Source organism: Dama dama, chromosome 22, assembly GCF_033118175.1.
Source record: "Dama dama isolate Ldn47 chromosome 22, ASM3311817v1, whole genome shotgun sequence".
In the NCBI taxonomy this organism is placed as follows: Eukaryota; Metazoa; Chordata; class Mammalia; order Artiodactyla; family Cervidae; genus Dama; species Dama dama.
In genome coordinates, this window is record NC_083702.1 from 22,381,292 (window position 1) to 22,404,261 (window position 22,970).

General features: G+C 36.7%; 1 protein-coding gene across 3 annotated transcripts in view; it reads right to left on the reverse strand.

Moving 5' to 3' along the window:
- The window catches only part of LRP6 (LDL receptor related protein 6), a 177,566-nt gene that overhangs the window by 78,586 nt on the left and 76,010 nt on the right, over positions 1 to 22,970 (reverse strand). For all 3 annotated transcript variants that reach the window (XM_061125031.1, XM_061125030.1, XM_061125029.1), the window contains exons 4-6: positions 6,401 to 6,597; positions 4,578 to 4,709; positions 735 to 1,131 (exon numbers count right to left, since the gene is read on the reverse strand). In XM_061125031.1, coding sequence (XP_060981014.1) covers positions 735 to 1,131; positions 4,578 to 4,709; positions 6,401 to 6,597 — 726 coding nt within the window. The remainder of the gene's footprint in view (positions 1 to 734; positions 1,132 to 4,577; positions 4,710 to 6,400; positions 6,598 to 22,970) is intronic.

Consider the following 22,970-nt stretch of genomic DNA (forward strand, 5'->3'; position numbering starts at 1 on the left):
TGACAGAAAAAGGTTATCCCAGTAGTAATATTCAGATGGAAAACAGATTTCCCCAAATAACTAACTCTTCTCGTACCGCTGATTCTTGTGGCTCCTGAGAGTTTAAGGGGCTCAAAGGCATTGGTATGCACTGAAGTGTAATAATTTGTCATTATGTTCACCCTCAGGATGACTCTCATAATAACAATTAATGTTGATGAGCATGTAGAAAGCTGTGTTTCCCTGGATCATGATCAGGGTGTAATAGCCAAAAAAAAAAAAAAGGAAGATAGACCAGGCATATAGCTGCATGTCCTGACCAAGTTTTAGAAATCAGGCCATTCATATATTTAGGTACATTTAAAAAGAAACATATTCTTTACCAAATCATCCTAGAAGTACTGAAAATGAGATGAAATTAAATTTTCTAGGGGAACAGAAAGAGTTCTGAAAACAAGTTCTCTCCATATTTTTCATGGTCATGATGCAACCTCGGCAAAATCTGCAGCCAACACCCAAAGTCAGCAAGTATGGACTTAATTTAGAAAGAAAACGTATTCAAAACATTCAAGGAAAAAAACTAGCAAGTCATTAACTTGAGGTTTTATTCCAATCACTATATTCTAAAAATGCACAGTCATTAAAGAACTATTTATTGGAAAGCAACGTATACTTCATGTTGTTTTTGTCAATGTTTTGGGTACCTGCAGAAATAGAAACCCCTGGCAAAATTTTCTGTCAGCAGAGCCTCTTACCCAACCATGGGATCTAGCACAATAGCCCGGGGTTCCTCTAAGTCCTCTGAAATCAAGATCTTCCTCATGGTCCCGTTGAGCCTCGTCACTTCTATCCGATCAGTGCCAGTGTCTGTCCAATAGAGATTTCGGGCAACCCAATCAACAGCAATACCATCAGGATGGGCAATTTGAGCAGTGACCACAAACTGACTGCCAGATCCATCTATGAAGGAGCGGCGGATGGCCCTCACTTCATCATCAGTCCAGTAGATATAGCCTTCCACGGGGTCATAATCTATGGCAATGGCATGGCGGATGTCTTCTAACTGTAGAACAATGTCAGTAAAATCTGGTGTATCCAAAGAAATGCGTCTCAAGTCTGTCCTTCGGGCTAAAAGCAGTAATTCAGTGGCACCTAGAACGACAAAGTGAAAAACAATGAAGAAAAAATGGAAACCCACAGGCCAAATTTAGTCTCTAAATAAAGAATGCAGAACTTCTTCAGGAACTGAAAAGCAAGGAGTATAAAAGGATACTAGGGTCTATTTAGGGTAGAATAGAAAGTAATGCAGTAAAACAGGAGTAGCTGGACTAAGCGGTCATGCTCTGTAATGGCTGAACTCTCCAAATCAACTTCTGATTCTCTGTCTGGCTTCATTCATTATATAGCCCCTGGAATTAAGAACAGCCACTTAAAGATGAAATGAATATAACTAAGTAATGACTAAGAAGCTAAGTAGCTAAACATTAGAGGAAGTATAGGATATAGGTCCTTTGTTCAAGAAGGATGTTTAAAAAGGTAAGGAATCCAGGACAAGGATCTTTTGTGATTAATGAGAATATTCTAAAACTGGATGGATTGTGATGGTTACACAACTTTGTAAATTGACTAAAAATCACTGAACTGTACACTTGAAAAGGCTAACTTTTATGATATGTAAATTACCTCAGTCAAGTTGTTTTAACAAAAAGAACTATAGGGCAACGTCTGACAGAACTGGGGACAAAAGAGGCTATGGAGGAGGAAACAGCAGCAGAAAAGAGAGGGAATGTGAGGGGAGGTAACCAAATAAATGTGACCCCGTGGGTAAAGGAGAGAGCTGTGCGCGTAACAGAACTGGATTCAAGCGGTTACACAAAGTCAGGCAAAATAGCTCATCTCTCTAAGCCTGACATCTTCACCGATATCTCATAGGGTTGCTGAGAGTCTTAGAGGAAATAAACACAAAACTCAGAAATGTACCAAATATATAAGTACTCAATAAATACTAGCTGATACATTATTTTCTAATAAACTCTTAAATTTTTATTTCACTGAGTTTTAAATCAGATGTATTTATGAAGTGTTTTAAACCCAAAACAGCAATCAATAAAAATACAGTTGAGAATGAGAACATTAACTCAATCTTGTTTGTTTTGATTTTAAATGCTCAAGTAAACCACTAGCAAAAAATCATCTAACATTATATAAAAGCTAATAAAAAGATAGCAAGCAAGTTGACATCTGAAAGAGTGAAAAAAGATTCCCAACCAAAGAAATGAGCCTGAAAGAAAATACTGATATTAAACTTCAAGCATTAATCTGGAATTATAGTAGAAAAAACTGAGGAGAGAAGAAGCTCTCAGCATCAGCTTTTTGACTCATGGATTAATTATAAATAAACCCTACCTTGGGGAGAATACAGCCCTAAATGCCACAGTGGGCACCAAGCAGGAGTAACTTTATACAGTTCACTGCCTCCGCTACCTACCAAAAGGAGCCAGCCACAAACTCTTCAAACAAAGAAGTCTTAGAAAGTGAAGCTGTTATTCTGGCAAGGTGATCGAAACAAAATAGTTAACTTAAGGCTGCTGCTGCTGCTAAGTCGCTTCAGTCGTGTCCGACTCTGTGCGACCCCATAGACGGCAGCCCATCAGGTGCCCGTCCCTGGGATTCTCCAGGCCAAGAATACTGGAGTGGGTTGCCATTTCCCCCTCCAATGCATGGAAGTGAAAAGTGAAAGTGAAGTCGCTCAGTCGTGGCCGACTCTTAGCGACCCCATGGACTGCAACCCACCAGGCTTCTCCATCCATGGGATTTTCCAAGCAAGAGTACTGGAGTGGGGTGCCACTGCCTTCTCCGAACTTAAGGCTACTACATGCCAAATGTATATCTGAAATTAAAATGCTCGTTAAACAGGTACATTTGCACTGCTCTAAGGCTGTCAACCTAGACAGCTTATTAAAAAGCAGAGACATTACTTTGTCAACAAAGGTCCATCTAGTCAAGGCTATGGTTTTTCCAGTGGTCATGTATGGATGTGAGAGTTGGACTATAATGAAAGCTGAGCGCCAAAGAATTGATGCTTTTGAACTGTGGTGTTGGAGAAGACTCTTGAGAGTCTCTTGGACTGCAAGGAGATCCAACCGGTCCATCCTAGAGGAGATCAGTCCTGGGTGTTCATTGGAAGGACTGATGCTGAAGCTGAAACTCCAATACTTTGGTCACCTCTTGCGAAGAGTTGACTCATTGGAAAAGACCCTGATGCTGGGAGGCATTGAGGGCAGGAGGAGAAGGGGACGACAGAGGATGTGAGATGGTTGGATGGCATCACTGACTCAATGGACATGGGTTTGGGTGGACTCCGGGAGTTGGTGATGGACAGGGAGGCCTGGCGTGCTGCAGTTCATGAGGTCACAGAGAGTCGTCGGACATGACTGAGCGACTGAACTGAACTGAAGGCTGTAAGCAGACCACTATGGCTAAAATAAATCCTCTATTTTAAAGTCAGGCTACATTTTTTAACATAAAAGCAACATCACAAAAACCTTTTGTTTTAAATTGAAACCAAATTATTGTTTGCCATGGAAACGTCTCACAAGAATCAGCCAGTTTCACCTCTGACTAGGAGGATAATTTATCAATGCCAAGTCATGACAAATATCCTGTACACCAACTCAATCCCATCTCTCTGACTCCCTGATCCCCCTTCCAGGAACTCTAACCCACTCCTAAATAAAGGCTTCTACTTTTCAGAGTTAGATAAAGAAGCCACTGCTAAATATAACAATTTTCTTACCAGGTCGTGCTGGTGGCTAGAGAACCAGATGGTGATCCATAGGGTTAAGAATGAAGAACAACATTCTCATTAAAAAGAAAAAGAGAACTGGCATTCTCCCAAACCAATGTTACCTTGAAATGTCCTAAATCAGAGCATTTCTCCAACATGCCCTCTCTCTACAGGGAACTGAGAGTAAGGAGAAGAGGCAGTGTGCTGGTTAAGTATAGCAACAGGCTGCTTTGAGCAGAACAATAAGGAATTCTTTTCTTCTTCTGAAGGCACTTCTCTGTTGTTAAAAGGTAATTAAAAATATCATTCAATCATTTTTCAGAAAATGTATCTATCCCATGATAGTCTTTATAATTAAAAGTTTAATAAACATCTTTTCCTTGCAGAGGTTCTTTATTTACAAATGCTACCTGTTAAAAATATATTCTTTATGAGAATATTCATTTCTGCAAGAATCAACTGTGATATTCATGACTTTGAGATCTGACAGAGAAGAGAAATAGCACCTATTTTTCCCCCAAAAAAGTGCATGTTATAAAAATAAGTGAAAAAAAAACAAAACAAACAAACAAAAAAACTTTATGTTAAAAATTCAGCTAAAATACTAAAATAATTTATAAAATAATATTCAAGAGATGCCATAAAACACAAAACACTCCCATTATATAAGCAACTGTGAAGACTGAGGGATTAAGTGACTAGTCTCCCAAAGCACTGTAACTTGCAGAGCTTATTACAGACAAATGAAATAAATCATATAGAGTCCCAATTGCTATCTAAAATTCTTCCTTCGTGGCAACCAACTTCTTACCATCTTTGCAGGTTTTTCCATTCTCCAGGAGTGTGACCCCAGTTGGGCAAGCACACTGATAAAAAGGCTTGACTGGAGACATCAAACACAAGTGGGAACAACCACCATTATCAATTCCACATGGATTTGTAGCTGTCAAATGTAAATCACACTGATTAATACCAACGATTATGGATGACCTCCCCCACTCTAGGTACACAAAGGTTAACGACCATACATGAGCACCTCTGATAAACCAAATTATTACCAAATGTCATCTGGGTGCTTGACGACCAGACCATCTGCAAGGAAGGGAATTAAACAGTGAAAAATCTACTTGGCATTCTGTATCCAAAGAGGAATACACAAGAAGTAAAGGAGACTGTCCCTGCCCCAAAAAAGCTTGCAATCTAGCCAGTAAGCCAAAATTCATGAACAGTAATAATGGAAAACAGTACAGAACAATGAAATTGAGATCGTGCACATTCAGACTGTAAATAAGTATAGAGTCAAATGGGAAGTAAATCACTAAAGGATTGAAGAACTGAAGAAAAGCTTCATGGTAGATACAGGACATGGCAGAAGCCTTGAAAGACCGGAAGGACAGATAGGAGGACATTCAAGTGTGGTAAAACCACATGAATGAAAGCTTGGAGGCTGTACACTGCGTGAGACAGTAAGGTGATCAGAGTAACTGAAGATTAAAGATTTGACTAACAACAATAAAAGCTGAAGAAGCACAGAGAAGGGAATGTCTGTGGTGGAGGCACTGAGAGTCAAGAAGAGCCACACTGTGGAAAGATTTACGTGGAAAAGGTAAGCATGATGGATTTTAAAAGGGGAAACTGAGAAGCAGAGATTAATTAGAAAATCTGAAGAAACAATAGAAGAGGATGGATATAAACAATACTCATAGAGAAAAATCAACATGGAAACAAAAAATATCAAAGACAAAAGGCAGTATCACAGATAACTGCAAATTCTCAAACAAGTGAAACATAAAGGATCAACAGTGTCATTAAAAAGCCGAGAGTAAAACATTTATACAAGTGACTAAACGTTCTTTTTTTTTTTTTTTTTACAAAAGAGTAACACAAACATTTTAAAACATTTTTATGAACTCATGATCACTGAATTCCAATATGACATATTCAATATTTGACTATTTCCCCGTAAATGGAAGGAGCTAATACAAAGTAATGCATAATCCAAAAGCCCTGCATTTTTGGTTCTGAATACACTCAGACACATGTCAGACATTTATTTACACACAAGTGCCAAACACTTAACATTCTCTTGCAAGAAACTGTTGTCAGCTGTCACAGTCCAAATCATTATGAAGGGTGACCAGAAACAGGAGAAAAAGGAGGGGGAGATATACACAGAAAAGGGGTAAGCAAGTACTTTACTGAAGCAACCTGAGGTATGTAAATGACCAGTTACATTAATAATTACATTAATTAATAATGAAGGTTTCCATTCAAGGAGAGTGTCTGTTTCTAAACATACAATGGATGAAATCACTCATTAGTGAGAAATAATATGAATACGAAATGTATTTGCACAGAATTTTAACATATGAGCTATCTCAATTTCTTTTTTTGTCTCTCTTCTCTACCTTCATAACCCTAGACTAAAACAAAGCGCTGAGGTGCTGTGCAGCGATAGATACTAAACTACAAATGGTTTAGACTACTGTCTACCTTGAATTTTGACATTTTCTCAATTTTTTATTCCTTCCCACTCTGAATACATCCTCTCTCTTCTTGCCCCCTCACTAAAGCCAAACATCAGAGTGCTACAAAGCTATTCCAACTTGCAATTTAAAAATCAAGATCACTTACCATTTGGCTGCCTCTGTTGGCTGAAGACATGTATATCCATGGGAGAGAAGATGTTAGAATGGATTTCACGCAGTCCCTCGCCAGTGTACTTGTTGCAAGCCAAAATGGAATGTGTATTCCAGTCAGTCCAGTACAATGTGTCCTCAAATAACGTCAGGGCAAAAGGATGTGGAAGGGAACCTTTAACCACCGCCTGCCTAGTAACCCAAAGAGAAAAGCGCAAACATTTCTAAATTTTCTTTTTTAATCAAAACTTTATCACTCCCATTGAAATGGTCTTGTAGTCCACATTAACACATATAAATCCTGGATAACACGTACCTTAAGGTCAAATATACCTATGAAAAATAGTCACAGAGTAAATTCAAACTTATTTGAATTCATGGTGTCCAAATTCCCCAACCAAGAATGGTTTCTAACTTGGCATCAGGCGCCAGCTAGCAAAGTGAACGCTAATGTACTAGCGCTGCTGTCAATTCCCATCTCACGTCCTTCCACATAATTCATGTCATCAGAAGGAGAAAGGCCGGCAAAATGACAAATCCCAGGGTGTAGATTGTCACTGGAAAGTAGTTTTAATTAGCAGTACGTTTCTCCCTTCTTCATGTGGAGGAACAAAGAATCTGAGCCTGTTTCTTTGGTCACTTTTTATGGCTTTCATAAATGAAAAGTAAAAACATGCACATGAGGCTAGAAAGTCATTCTGGGAGAGCTCTCTCTGCAAACCCCATATTAGCTTCAGCAAATGATCATCTTAGCTGGCTTTCTGCTGTATGGTTACTTCATCTCCACAAGCCAGGGGGCAAAGAGGAAGCCCAACCACTGGCAGAATGTGTTCAAGAGACAAAGCAGATCCCCAAATTTACAAGCAATCCTAACTATATGGAAGGAGAGGTAGAGAGCCTGACCAGTACTCAAGACACAGAACTTTGCAGTCTCATGGAGAGTTATATGAGTAGTAAATAAGAAAATTCTTGAATAATGAATAAATTACATTTAAGCCACAGTAATAAATCAAGAAAATAAATGCTTTGATATTTTCATAATACCAAATCTTAATATTTTCATAAATCACTCAGCGAGGAGAGAAAGAGGAAAATGTAAGCAATTAAAGAGAAATAAAGGATAACACACTCAAAGACAATCCAACTTTTAGGTCCGTAAGGTTATCTGATGATCTCTAATACCTAACAGACCACCTATACTAAATTAAAGAGCAGTAAGATCATTTTCATCTAAGCAGAATTAGCATGTGTTATTAATACATGGAATGGTTCTAGCCTAAGGTGCTTAAAATTTGAGCCAGATTTTTAAATAACTTTATTCAAGATTAGAATGCCTAGTTTCACAAACTTTCTATTTTAAAGCCTCACAACTATGCCACCCATCACCACAATTTTCTCCTCTCATTTTTCTTAATTCTGACTTCCCTAGCATATTACTTTCTCTCTCATTTCCCAATAACAACAGTCACAATGTCTACTTCCAAAGTGGTTTCTTTCACTTTTTAAATGAACAGCTTGATAACGTTTACTAAAATGACTGCTACTATGTGAGTGATATCATAGTTCAAGTTCAAATTTAAATAGGCCTGCATATTTTACACCTAAGTATCCCAAAATTCATTAAGGTAAAACATAAACAGAGAGAGTTCTGAGAAGCTGCCAAGAAAGTAAAGTAACATGATTGAGAAATATAAGTAATACTAAAGATGAAATTACTTAGGCTTTCATTAGACATCTTAAAGTATCAGAAATTACATAATCAGTTCTCTGAAAGACTTTGGGGAGGAAAAAAAAGTCTAAGTCCTTTGTATTTAAATAAAAAATTAAAATTCACTCTAATGAACTTAACACAGAAGAATAAACAGATAGCAATAGCCAAAATCGTTCTCTAAAAGATATACGCATTTTACAACCTGACTGAAAGCATTTATGTACTGATAAGAAATGAGCCTGGCGTGCTGTGGTCTGCTGGGTTGTAAAGAGTTGGACTTGACCCGGCAACTGAACAACAAGAAATGAGACAGAACTAAGTTCAAATGTCCCCCTGCACTTACAGTAACTTATTTCCACAAATTCTGTTTTCCTCACCTGTTATTAAAAAATGATAATCTAACCTGAATTACTGTGAAGATTAAATCATAATATATGAAAAAGCATTTAGGCATTATGCTTGGTACTTAATAAACATTTCATAAATGGCTCCTCAACTTTAGGATGTCTGTTTTCAATATTTTAGTATTTCTGATACAGGGATAATATTTTACAATTTTAGTAAACATTTCATGCGTTAGTTTTTGAGTCAATAAAAAGCTTACTAGAATCAAGTAAATACTAGACTTTGGCTTGTTTATATTCCCAGGATCTCACACAATACAGTATGTATGAATTAGTTAGATTTATCACTCAGTGAATGCCTGATAAAATGAAACATTTTTAATGAAATATGAAATTAACAAAAAGCACAGCTAAGATGGCTATCACTCATTGTCATATTCTTTGGTAATTTGTCTAGCCAATGGTAATCTGTTCCTGAAAGTACAGATTAGTGTACACTGTCTTCACCTGTCTTCCCTCTGGTTGGGATTACTCCCCTCGAAATTCAAGTGAAAAGAAGGAGTTGATCATGGATACTGAGAACAAACGTGGCAGGCAAGATTGAAGCCCGGTTCTTCAGTAGTGCGCCTCAACCGTAACAGGAATTAACAAGTGGATCACTACAATGGGCACCAAAAGAAAGAAACCAAGACCCCAAGTGATGTTGTGCTTCAGTGCTGGCAACCTCTAAGCATCGTCTCCTCCACTTGTCCATCATTTTCTTAAGAGTTCATTCTCACCAGTATCCCAAATACAGGTGTGCACTTGCTATCTATTTCAGATTCCACGGCTGACAGGTGCCTCTTTCAAATTCTGCACCAACCAGACTTGCCCTTTATAAAACACTTGTGCACTTGTATTCACTTTCTGTTTCTGGACCTCCTCCCAGAAAGTTGTCCTCTGCCCCTGACTCAGAACTCCCCATCTGTGTCGGAAACAAATCTACTTAATCACACCAAAGCGCTACTATGATAAATTCTGACATCTGAACCTAACCTTAGAGGAGAGTTTCTCCACATCACAGTGAGGTTTTCATAACACCTAAAAATATGACAACAGTGGGAGCAGCATAGTATTTGAAAAAATCTCTACAAGTCTTTGACAGGAAAACAGAACAACTAGGAGGGAAAACCAAAACCTCATGGACCACACCTACAACGAAGACAGGTAAGAAGGTATTACCACAAAACCCTAGACACAGAAAGGAAAACTACCAACAGCTGTAAGATCTGATTAGCATCAGCACTTCTGCAAGGGAAGTGCAGAAGGAAAAAAATAGGGCATTTGGCAGATCCAGGCCCAGGAGAACACACAAACAGATAGCAATGGAAAGCTTCACAAAACAATCTGCGAATAGCAGCTGACAAGGAATGGCTCTGGCCACTCGGAGAGGGAGTGAATACAAAGACTGGATGGATGGTATGGAGGGGACTGGCATACTAACAAGCAACTCTCTCACTGACCCAACAGAGCTCCCTTCCAGACAAAGGCCCCAATCTGACCATACACCACTGGGAACAGAATGAAAGTGAGGATGACAGTGCAAGAGAAATAATGGAAAATAAGGTGCAGAAGAAAGTGGCAGAAGGGAACAGAGCCAGGAGTTCTCACAAAGCAAGCTGCCAACTTTTCAAACACACATACTCAAGACTTCCGTGAAGTGAAAGAAGTTATGATAAATTCTAACTTCTTCAACAAGTTCCGGAAAAACAATTTCATGTAAAAATATAAAAATATAATAAGATCAAGTCTCATTTTAAAAGTTAATATTAAAGGGACCTCCCTGGAGGCCCAGTGGTTAAGACTTTGCACATCTAGTGGAGGGGGCACAGGTTCAATCACCGGTCAGGGAACTGACATCCCATAGGCCACAGATGTGGCTAAAGAAATAAAATAAAAAGTTAATATTAAAAACAAAAAAGAATAAAGAAAATAACATCCCTAAAGACAATACAAATATGCCAGAAAAACTGGCTCTAGAACAAATAGTTTATTTTACCACCTATTGCAAAAATATTTTAAATGCTCTAAAAGTAGTATACTAGTGATAACAAAAAATTAAAATTTAAAACCTCAAATTGAGGTGAAAGAACTAATGAAAGAGTCAGAAGTCACTTCAATGAATTCTAAACTAGAAATGACACAAGAGTGAATAAACAGAACAGATAAGGAAACAGAAACAGCTGGTGAAGAGAAAGAATTTTTTTTTTCGTGATTTTTCTGTTTTATTAAGAAATAATTAACATATTGGGTTAACCAAAAACTTCATTTGGGTTTTTCTGCAAGATGTTACAGAAAACATCTTATATATTATTATACATATTATATGTGTGTGCATATATGTTTATAAAAGGTTGTTAAACTGGGTAAAACTAAACAAGATTCAACTGTATGCTATCTACAAGAGACACACATACCCAAAGACCCAAATTTACTGAAAGCCAACAGTAGCCCTAAGTGAGATGAAGTGGTCTATCAGACAAAACATACTTTCAGACAAAAAAATATTACCAGAGATAAAGCAGCATGTTTTATAATGACAATCAAATCATCATGAAGATATAGCGATTATAAACATACACAATCAAAAACAGCCCCAAACAAATGAAGCAAAACCTGACAGAACTGAAGGAAAAAATAAGACAACAGTAACAGTCTGAGATCTCAAAATCCTATTCTCATTAAAAGGTAGGACAACTAAACAGAAAATCATCAAGGATATGGAACTTTGAACATTAGGACAAGTATCAATTCATTTTAAAAGACTGAAATCATACAAAGTATATTCTCCAAGATCCTGTTCAATGGCAAAAAAAAAAAAAGAAATCACTGCTTTTTCCCCAAAGATCAGGAACAAAGCAAGAATGTCTTCTATTCAGCAGAGGGTCTAGTGAGTATTATGAATTAAGACTAAAAGGCAACCAGATGGGAAAGGAAGAAATAAAACTGTCATTATTCACAGATGACATGATTCTGTATGCAGAGAACACTAAAGAATTTAAAAGAAAAAAAAAGCCTCAGACGTACTTAATTCAACAAGGTTGCAGCATACACAATCAATATACAGAAATAAATTTCTACAGACTAGCAGTGAAAAATACAAAAAGTGATACAGCCAACTAATATTTAGCAAGGGAACCAAGAACAGCCAATGGAGAAAAAGCAGTTTCTTTAATAAATGGTGCTGATTCATATCAATGTATGACAAAACCCACTGAAATGCTGTGAAATAATTAGCCTCCAACTAATAAAAAAATAAATAAATAAATGGTGCTGAGAAAAATGGCAAAATTGAAATTTATTAAATAATTTGCTCATAACACCATAAAAAAACACAAATATTTGGAAATGAATTAATAAAAGAGTGTAAGACATCATACATAAAGTGGATCACAGATCTAAATGTAAGGAATTAAAACAGTAAAACTCTTAGAAGAGAAAAGCATCAATCCTTGTGACTTTGGTTTAAGCAAAGATTTCTCAGTATTTCAAAAACACTTTTAACAACAACCAAAAAAAGCTAATAGATTGAACTTTTATTTCTAAATAATATATCCAATGAAGAACTCATATCTAGAATATATAAAATTCTTACAGCTCAATAATAAGAGAAATAACTGAATTTAACGGTGTGCAATTGACTTGACTAGGATCTTAATACTTAACTGAGCCTCATGTGAAGGAAGACCAAACTAAACTGTATTCAAGAAGATTATAGGCAAAACAGATTGAAGTAAAGTTATTAATGTATCTTCTGGAGTAGAGGCAAAAGAGAAGCATAAAAGAAACTGTAAACCACACTGGCAAAATCTGGTATTACTTTTTCCAAAGTAATCATTTTCTCCTAATTACATGAGGAATACATATATGTTCACTAGAAAAAAAAACTGGAAATAGAAATACAAAGTGTATCTTTCCATTCCTTTATTAGGTGCACATGTACAATGTGTACATGTATACACACAAATACAAGCGATTTCCAATGGTCAAGGCATGGAAAACTGGTTTCTGTTATAAAGAGCTAAGGCAGAACATGAAACCAACTAAGATAGAAAAGGAAACCAACTAACCAATGGAATTTACAATTAATAATTTGGTAAAAATTCATTGGCTCTAAATCACAGCCCCCAACAGGACAAAACAAAACAGCTGAGCCAAACAATTGACGTGCTGCACCAAACCATGAATAAAGAGCATTTACCACCCATCATTGTTGCATGTTAATAATGATTAATATGCCCTGAGGAAAAATGGTTAATTTATGTATTCTGAATGACTTCAATGCATCCTGTCATCTTATTTAAACAACATCTGACTGTAACTTTTTCTTTTTTTAACAAAAAATGAATTTCTGTAAATGCCCAGTATTTAGTGCATCATAATGACCTGTCTTCATTTCATAATGTATTGTAAAGATTTTCATCATATTATTAAATATTGGTTTCATATTTTTTATATTCATTTTAAAGGCTATAAAACACTTCACTAAAAAAAAAAAAAAAACACTTCACTGAATGTGCTATAATTAAAAAACCCATATTGCCAACATTATATATTAAATAAAGCATCTTTAAACATAAACATATATTTTAAAAATTATATAATCATCGGCTGACACAAATTTTTTGACCACAGTCTAGCGGGAACCTAATTCTGTATTTCTCCTGAGAGTGTGGTTCATTACTCACTGAATTGCAGTGTTCTGCTAACACCAAGAACTCTGCTGATACCATGATCCTGCTTATTCTCTGGCACCACTGAACTCATTCACAGCCAGCTTTAACTACACCTCTGATCTTTGCCTAACATGTTCAATCATGTCAAGTTGGGTTGCCATAAGGTGCGTGTCCTTTAGTGTCTGGTATATTCAGTATTTCCCAGAGGTGCTAAGAGAATCCAGATGAGGCCCATCTTCTACCCTATCCCACCTCCCTCTCACCAGCCTCACCTTCAGCCCTCCATCTCTAGAATTGTGGTTATTACTGTTTATGTGGGTAAATCTCTTCAATTTGCTTCTGTGGGAAGCAGATTCTTCACAAGATCAGTAGATGACCAACCATGCTGATCTGCCTGGGTCTGAGGGTGTTCCTGGAAGCCAGGCAAACGGGGATGGCTGATCAGGAGCAGCTCAGACTGGGACATCCCTCAGTCTTGAAGAAATTCTTCAACATATCTGGTATGTGGTTATCTCTGCCTAAGTCTCTAGCACTGATGCAAAATACCCCTATGTTTACAGTCCATGGCTTTAACAACCATTAACTTGATAATGGCTATAAATCTAAGTCTCCCTCAGAGACTACTCTGCCGAGCTGCAGGCTCATACATCCAAAGCGCCCCAGACTTCATCACCATAGTTTTCCATAAGCAACTCAAATGCAAATGCAAACATGTCCAAATTTGAATTCAATCTCATTCTCTTTCTACATCAAAAAAAAAAGGAAGGAAGGAAAAAGAATCTATCCTCCTTTCCTGAATCTTCTATCTCACTGAATGGCATTTCCATTGAATAAGCCATTCAAAGCAGAAACCTAGGAGCCATCATAAACACCATCAGGGACCCACAAGCGGTTTGACAGGATTGGGGCATAGCAGACAAGGGCGGAAGTGGTAAGAATATTGTCTAAAACAAGGTAAATAAATGAGATCATGTAAATTATAGTGACGAGATTGTACTTTTCTGGAGAATGATGATGACTAACTGGAAGACTTAAGGAAATGAAATCATTAGTTTTCATTCTCTACACAACTACCAAAAGTATTTCTAAAAGACAAATCCATCCATGTCAATCTGCAACTTGAAGACTTCCAATGACTCTCAACACCTACAGGCTAAAATTCAAATGCCTCATTTTAGAATACTAGACCCTGTGTGATCCGGCTCTTAGTCAATTCTCTACACTTGCCTCCAACCATCCCTCACATTTCCAACTGCAGCTGAACAGGAACACTGAAAAACCAAAGCGTTCTTTATAACTTTAATAACCATAACTTGAAAACCTGACTCTGGTCATTAGGAATTTAAAATTTTTCACAGAGCTTTTATATTCCTCCCAGTTTTTAAAGTTTATTATTTTTCTTCAGTGTCTGTCAAGGCCGATTAAAAGTGTGTATTTACATCCAAGATATCTATGTCACAAAGTCAACTAACCATATACAAGTACACTATCTTCTGAACCCTATTCTGTTCCACTGACATCTATCTATGCTCAGATTTAGTACCTCATTGTTTCAACTACTCTGGCTTTACAGGAAGCCCTGAAATCAAGTGCAAAGTCACAGTACCTGAAGTCAACAGTTTAAAGATCAGTCTTGGTGGTGGTGTACATTCTATGGGTCTGGACACATATACCTATCATTATACTACCATACAAGTTTTTTCACTGTCCTAAATTTAAATCCTCTGTGCCTATTCACGCCTTCACCCACCCTCTTTTCAGTCTCTCTTTTTAACTGAAATATTAATACAGCTGATTTACAATGTCTTGCTAGTTTCAGGTGTATAGCAAAGTGATTCAATTATATATATATGTAAGATATATGTATATATGCTCTTTTCAAGATTCTTTCCCACTATAAGTTATTACAAAATACTGAATACAGTTCCCTATGCTATATAGTAAGTCCTTGTTAGGTATCTATTTTACATACAGTAGTATGCATATTTTAATCCCAAACTCCTAATTTATCCCTCCTTTCCCCTTTAGTAACGTAAATTTCTTTTCTATGTCTGTTTTAATCTCTAAGTTCCCTTATCATCTTTGCAGTTTATCTATTCAACAACCCATATTATTTGACCTATGTCTGAATCTGCTGATGCATACCCACGGTGCAGGTCAAGGTTTCCCTGTCCTCTACTTTTCCCGCAAATTTCCTGCAAATTCCAAGGCTGATCAGACTTCTAATGAATTGATCCTTTTGGCAAGATAAAAGGGGCTGACACTCTTTTCTTCCATCAGGTGGCAAACAGGGTCTGTTCTTTTCCTTATCATGATGAAGCAGCCACTGATGTTCAATGCCTAGATTGAACAGTTCACAAAGTAATAAAATGCTGATATTCTAATTATTTCTCATTTACTAGCTGGAATAGCTTTTTTGTATCTACTAATTTGTTAGCTACTGGTAGATTCCTATAGAAAAGGGGGGATAAATTGCTTGATTCTTTCTCTTTATTACCAAGCTAATGAATTGGTTGGTTCCCTTTCATCCTCTGAAAGTAACTTACTTCTTTTTCTTAAAAAAAAAAAAAAAGAAAGAAAGAAAATCAGTATGAACTCAAGGATTTAAACAAACTTGGTGGGTTTCAATCAATCTCTGACCAGAGAGAGGCTTTTCAAGTTATTTCTCTGGGCTTTATGAAATGACGCTAATAGCCTATTAATAGCTTCCATGCTATCCACTATGACATAACGTCCCAGCTCAACTTGGATATTTCCTGTAAGAGACTTAGGGTTAACCTGAAAGGTATGATTTCTTTTAAGGTGGAACAGTTTTCCAAGAATACAATCTGGGTGGTTTTTTTTTTCCCCCAGTCCTCATCAGTGGTCATAAGAAATAAACATACATATTTGTGTGTATTTTTATAACTTACAATGACTAATGAGCTCACACCAGTATTCTCAATTAAAACTCAGAATTATCAATTTCTCTTAAACTCCATAATACTACATCTATACATCTTTTCTTCCATACGGAGAGTTCTACATATTCATGGGCAACTAAATTAATATATCCAAAAATTGCTCACTTATTTGATGCAAAATTAAAAACATTAATACTAATACACCAATGTAATCACCATAAAGAGTTAAAGAAAATCTCTGTATATAGTACCTGTAACTCTCACTCTGATTTTTATTTTACTCTATTTTTTCTTTTTCAGCTATGCTGCAAAGCCTACAGGATCTTAGTGTCCCAACCAAGAATCGAACTCATATCCCCTGCAGTAGAAGCTGTGGCACCTTAATTAACCAATGGATGGCAAAGGAAGTCCCTTCATTCCACTTTTTCAGAATGGTGCTTTATTTATGTTATCTAAACATACAGTCATTACATACCATACTCTGCATTTTAATCATCCTTTAATTTTCATACAAGTTAATTATATGTTTACTGCGCTTCACCAAGCCTTATTTTGTTATCTTGCTCATCACTGTGATTATCTAAAGCTCAGCCACTAGTCCATTTTCACAATGACTCAAGGAAATAGTATTTCTTGATTTCTTTCATGTTCATAACAGTCCATCTATAGCTTTGTATAAACAAAGTCAATTTTGCTGGGAGGAAAAAATCATTGGCTCACACTCTCTCTGAATATCTTTTAAAAATACTATTTCACTTAATTCTGACAGGGAGTGTTGCTGTGAGAAAGCCTAATGTGAATCTAATTTTCTTTTCCATTTAAAAAATCATTTATTTTACTCTTAAAGGCCCAGAAAATATTCTCCTTTTTCTACAGGGTAACTTTACTAAAATATATCTTGGTGCTGTTTGCTTTAACTTGTATTACCAAGTACATAATGTTCTCTTACCAATCTGTAGATTCGAATCTCCTTTTAAGAAACTTTTCCTGAATTACAGTTTCTCATATTTGTTCTCTTACTTTGCTTAGGTTATCTTCCTAACAGGGTTTTTTTTTATCTAGGTGTTTTTTCTTCTTTGCCTATCTTTGTCACTTTCTCTCAAATTCTTTTTATCTTTTTACATTTCTTTTTAGTCCTTAATTTTTTCCCCTTTTCAACTTCAATTTAAAATCTTTTCGGTTTAGTCACTCTTGTGTCCCTTCTAGTTTAGTTGGCTTTTCTGAAATTAGTTTTTTCTTTTATTTATAATTCTTTCCTCAGTTCTGGCATCTCATCTCTGAACTTACTCATTTTAATTTATGTTGGTCTTTGATATGTAATATTGGTGTCTCAATTAGTGATAGTGCATTTCAAAGTGGAGGTTTGATCTGTTCTGGGCTTCCCTGGTAGCACAGTTGGTAAAGAATCCGTCTGCAATGCAGGAGACCCCGGTTCCATTCCTGGGCCGGGAAGATCTGCTGGAGAAGGGACAGGCTATCCATTCCAGTATTCTTTGGTTTCCCTGGTGGCTCAGCTTCTAAAGAATCCACCAGCAATGTGGGAGACCTGGGTTCAATACCTGGGTTGGGAAGATCCCCTGGAGAAGGGAACTGCTACCTACTCAGGATTCTGGCCTGGAGAATTCCATGGACTGTTTAGTCCATGAGGTTACAAAGAGTTGGACACGACTGAGCACCTTTGGAACAACAGACTGGTTCCAAATAGGAAAAAGAGTACGTCAAGATTGTATATTGTCACCCCGCTTATTTAACTTATATACAGAGTACATCATGAGAAACATTGGGCTGGATGAAGCACACTGGAATCAAGGTTGCTGGGAGAAATATCAATAACCTCAGATATGCAGATGACACCACCCTTATGGCAGAAAACGAAGAGGAACTAAAGACCCTCCTGATGAAAATGAAAGAGGAGAATGAAAAAGTTGGCTTAAAACTCAACACTCAAAAAATTAAGATCAAGGCTTCCGGTTCCATCACTGCATGGCAAACAGATGGGGAAACAATGGAGACAGAGACTTTCTTTTTTAGAGCTCCAAAATCACTGCATGGTGACTGCAGCCATGAAATTAAAAGATGCTTGCTTCTTGAAAGAAAAGTTATGATCAACCTAGACAGCATATTAAAAAGGAGAGACATTACTTTGCCACCAAAGGTCCCTCTAGTCAAGGCTATGGTTTTTCCAGTGGTCATATATGGATGTGAGAGTTGGATTACAAAGAAAGCTGAGCTCCAAAGAATTGATACTTTCCAACTGTGGTGCTGGAGAAGACTCCTGAGAGTCCCTTGACTGCAGGGATATCCAACCAGTCAATCCTGAAGGAAATCAATCCTGAATATTCATTAGAAGGACTGATGCAGAAGCTAAAGCTCCAATACTTTGGCCACCTGATGCAAAGAACTGAGTCATCTGATAAGACTTTGATGCTGGGAAATATTGAAGGCAGGAGGAGAAGGGGACAATGGAGGATGAAATGGTTGGATTGCATCATCGACTCAATGGACATGAATCTGAGTAGGCTCTGGGAGTTGGTGATGGACAGGGAAGGCTTGCATGCTGCAGTCCATGGTGTCGCAGAGTTGGACACGACTGAGCAACTGAACTGAACTGAGCGCCTTTCACTTGATCTGTTCTATAATCATATTTTTCTGGCGAGTTTTCTACCTGAAAACATTATTCTGTTTTTCATTCCTTTTTTTCCCCAGCTTTACCAGGTATAATAGACAAACAAATCTGAATGATAAACTGTGCACAGTGATGATATGATACATATATGCAAGAATACTCACCCAGCTATTCATTGTATCTCACACACTGACAGGGGTTTCCTTTTCAGGGTTTTTTAAATGGGAACATCTATTCCCTCCAACTCCTTGACAGCCAGTTTTCTTTTGTTTCTATGAGTTTGTGACATTTTTTAAGATTCCACATACACGTGAAATCACACAATATTTCCCTTCCTTTATCTGGCTCATTTCACTGAGCTTTATGGCCTCAGAGTCATGCACGTGACCACAAACAGCAGGATGTCCTTTCTTCTCACGGCTGAACAATATTCTACTGAATGCGTATATACCACATCTTCTTTACCCATTCATCCACTGACAAGACATTTTGATTGTTTCATGTACTAGATACTGTGAATAATGCCACTATGAACATGGAAGTGCAGAGATTGCTTCAAGATTGTTTTCAATATCCTCTGGATAAGAATTCCAAAAGTGGGATTACTGGATCATATGGAAGTAATATTTTTAATTTTTTGAGGAGGCACCATACTGTTTGCTTGAGGTTTCAAACACATGCTCACAAAATCATAACCAATAACAATGTCAAGAAGATTATCTCTTGTTTCTTCTCTACAAAATTTTATGGTCTCAGATCTTATACTGAAGTCTTTAATTCATTTTTAGTTGATTTTGTGTGTGGTATAAGACAGGGATCTAGTTTCATCCTTTTGGGTGTGGATATCCAGTTTTCTCACACTATTTGCTGAAGGTACTACAGCAACTGTAATGAAGATACTACAGTAACTGTAACAAAGACATTAGTTTCCCCACTGAACATTCTTGGCTCCTCTGTCATAAACTGATTGACCAAATACGCATGGGTTTGCTTCTGGGCTCTCTACTCCATCCTGGTGATCTAGTGTCTGTCTTTATGCCAATACCATACCACTTTGAGTAATACAGTTTACAAATATAGTTTGAAGTTAGAAAGTGTAATGCCTCCAGCTTTATTCTTTCTCAAGATTCCTTTGGCTATTTGTGTTTTTTGCAGTTCCACACAAATTTTAGAATTGTTTGTTCTACTTCTGTGAAAAGTGCACTGGAACTTTGATATGGACTGCACTACATTTGTAGATGGATTTCCATAGTATGAATGTTTTAATAAATTAATTTTTCTAATCTGTGAGCATGAACTATCTTTCAATTTATTTATGTCTTCTTCAATATCTCTCATCAGCATCATAGTTCTCAGTGCATAGGTCTTTTACTTCCTTGGTTACACTTATTAGGTATTTTTTTTGTATGATACAATAAATAAGATTATTTTCTTAATTTCTCTGACAGTTTGTTATTAACATACAGAAATACAGGTGATTTTTGTATATTGATTTTGTATCCAGCAATGTAACTGAATCTGTTTATTACTTAGAACAGTTTTGTGGTGGAGTTTCCAGGATTTCCTATGTATAACATGAGACCATCTGCAAATAGTTTTACTTCTTCCTTTTTACTGAGATGCATTTTCTTTCTTTTCCTTGCCTAATTACTTTGGTTAGAACCTCTAGCATCATGCTGATTAAAAATGGCAAGAGTAAATATCCTTATCTTACTCTGACCTTAGATGAAAAACTTACAGTTTTCCATTTTTGAATATATTATTAGTTGTGGGTTTGTCATACATAGCTTTCACTGTTGAGGTATGTTCCCTCCATACCCACTTTGCTGAGAATCATGAATGGATGTTGAGTTTTATCAAATGCTTTTTCTGTAACTATTGAGATGATCACATGATTCTCATTCTTTATTTTGTTAATGTGCTGAATCACAGTAATTTGCATATACTGAACAATCCTTGTATCCACTTGATCGTGGAGTATGATCCTTTTAATGTGCTGCTGAATTCAGTTTGCTAGTTCTCAGTTGAGAACTTCTGCAGCTATATTCATTACAAATATTGGCCTGTAGTTTTCTTTTCTTGTAGGTTTCTTGTTTGGTTTTGGTATCAAGGTAATGCTAGCCACATAAAATGAGTTTTTAAGAATTCCCTCCTCTTCTGTTTTTCAGGAGACTTTGAGAAAGACTGGTAATAATTCTTTTTCAAATGTTTGGTAGAATTTGCCAATGAAGCCTTCTGGTCCTCTGCTTGTTTTGGGGAGGTTTTTGATTACTGATTTAATCTCCTTATAAATAATTGGTTTGTTCAAATATTCTATTTCCTCATGATTCAATCATGATCCCTTTCTTCTAAGCTGTTCAATTTGATGGCACATATTGTTGACAGTAGTCCCTTATGATCCTTTGTATTTATAGTTGTAATGTCTCCTCTTTCTGATTTTGTCTCCTCTCTTTCTTATTAAGTTGAGCTAAAGGTTTGTGTATTTTGTTTCTCTTCAAAAAACCAACTCTTGCTTTTTCACTGATCTTTCCTACTGTATTTTTAATCTTTATTTCATTTATTTCCACACTGATTTGTTATTCCCTTCTTTCTAGCAACTGTGGGCTTGGTTTGTCCTCCTTTATCTAGCTCTTTGAGGTTTAAAGTCAGGTTGTTTATTTGAGACTTTTCTTATTTCAAACGTAAGCATTTATCACTATGAACTTCTCACTTAGAAACGCATAAGTTTTGGTATGTTGTATTTCTATTTTCATTTGTCTCCAGATATTTTTTAATTTCCTTTGACAGCTTCCTTCAACCACAGGTTGTTTAAGAGAATCTTGTTTAATCCCCCATGTAATTTTGATTTTTCTAATTTTCTTTTGTTCTTAATTAAGGTATAATTGACATACAACATTAGTTTCAGGTTTACAGCATAATAATTTGATACTTGTATATAACTGTATAATGATTACAACAAGTCTAGTTAACAACCACGGCATACCCTGCTAACTTGAAAAGATACATGCATCCCTATGTTCACTCAACCTAATTCACAACAGGAACTGAAAAGGAAACAACCCGAGTGTCACTGATGGTGAGATGGATAAAGAAGATATGCTATATACATACAACAGAGTATTACTCAGCCATACAAAAGAATGAAGTATTGCGAGTTGTGACAACATGAATAGACTTTGAGGGCATCACGCTAAGTGAAATAAGAGAAACAGGAATACTGTATGATCTCACTTATATGTCGAATCTAAACAACAAACAAATGAACTAAAAACCAAGCTCACAGATACAGAGAACAGATTGGTGGTTGCCACAGGCAAGGTATGGAGGCTAGTGAAATGGCTAATGGGGGTCAAAAAGATACAAACTTCTAGGTATTAAAAAAAAAAAAAAGTTGAGTCCTGAGAATGTAATCCACAGCATTGCAAGTATAGTTAATAATACTGTCTTACATATTTCAAAGTTCAGTTCACTTCAGTCACTCAGTCATGTCTGACCCTTTGCGACCCCATGAACTGCAGCACGCCAGGCTTCCCTGTCCATCACCAACTCAGAGAGTCCACCCAAACCCATGTCCATTGAGTCAGTGATGCCATCCAACAATCACATCCTCTGTCATCCCCTTCTCCTCCTGCCCTCAATCTTTTTCAGCATCAGGGTCTTTTCAAATGAGTCAGCTCGTCGTATCAGGTGGCCAAAGTATTGGAGTTTCAGCTTCAGCATCAGTCCTTCCAATGAACACTCAGGACTGATCTCCTTTAGGATGGACTGGGTGGATATCCTTGCTGTCCAAGGGACTCTCAAGAGTCTTCTCCAACACCACAGTTCAAAACCATCAATTCTTCAGCGCTCAGCTTTCTTTATAGTCCAACTCTCACATCCATACATGACCACTGGAAAAACCATAGCCTTGTAACATTCTAAAGTTACTAAAACAGTAAGTCTTTAAGGTTCTCATCACAAGAAAAAAATAAAAATAGTGCAACTATCTACGGCAACAGATCTTTTCACTTTGACAGATTCTTTCAATTATCTAAGGCTTTCTGTTTCTGATGGGGTCTTAGAATGAGACCACTAGAAACCCAAATAATCTTCCAAACACAAGGACATCAAGGGTCCTTAAAAATATGAACATAACAACCTTGTAAATCAACTACTCTTCAATTAAAAAATTAATTAATTAAATTAAAAAATCTGAACATTATCTGAGTAGGAATTCCATGTTTATATATTATATCTTTGTCTTCTGTGGATACCAGGATACAGCGA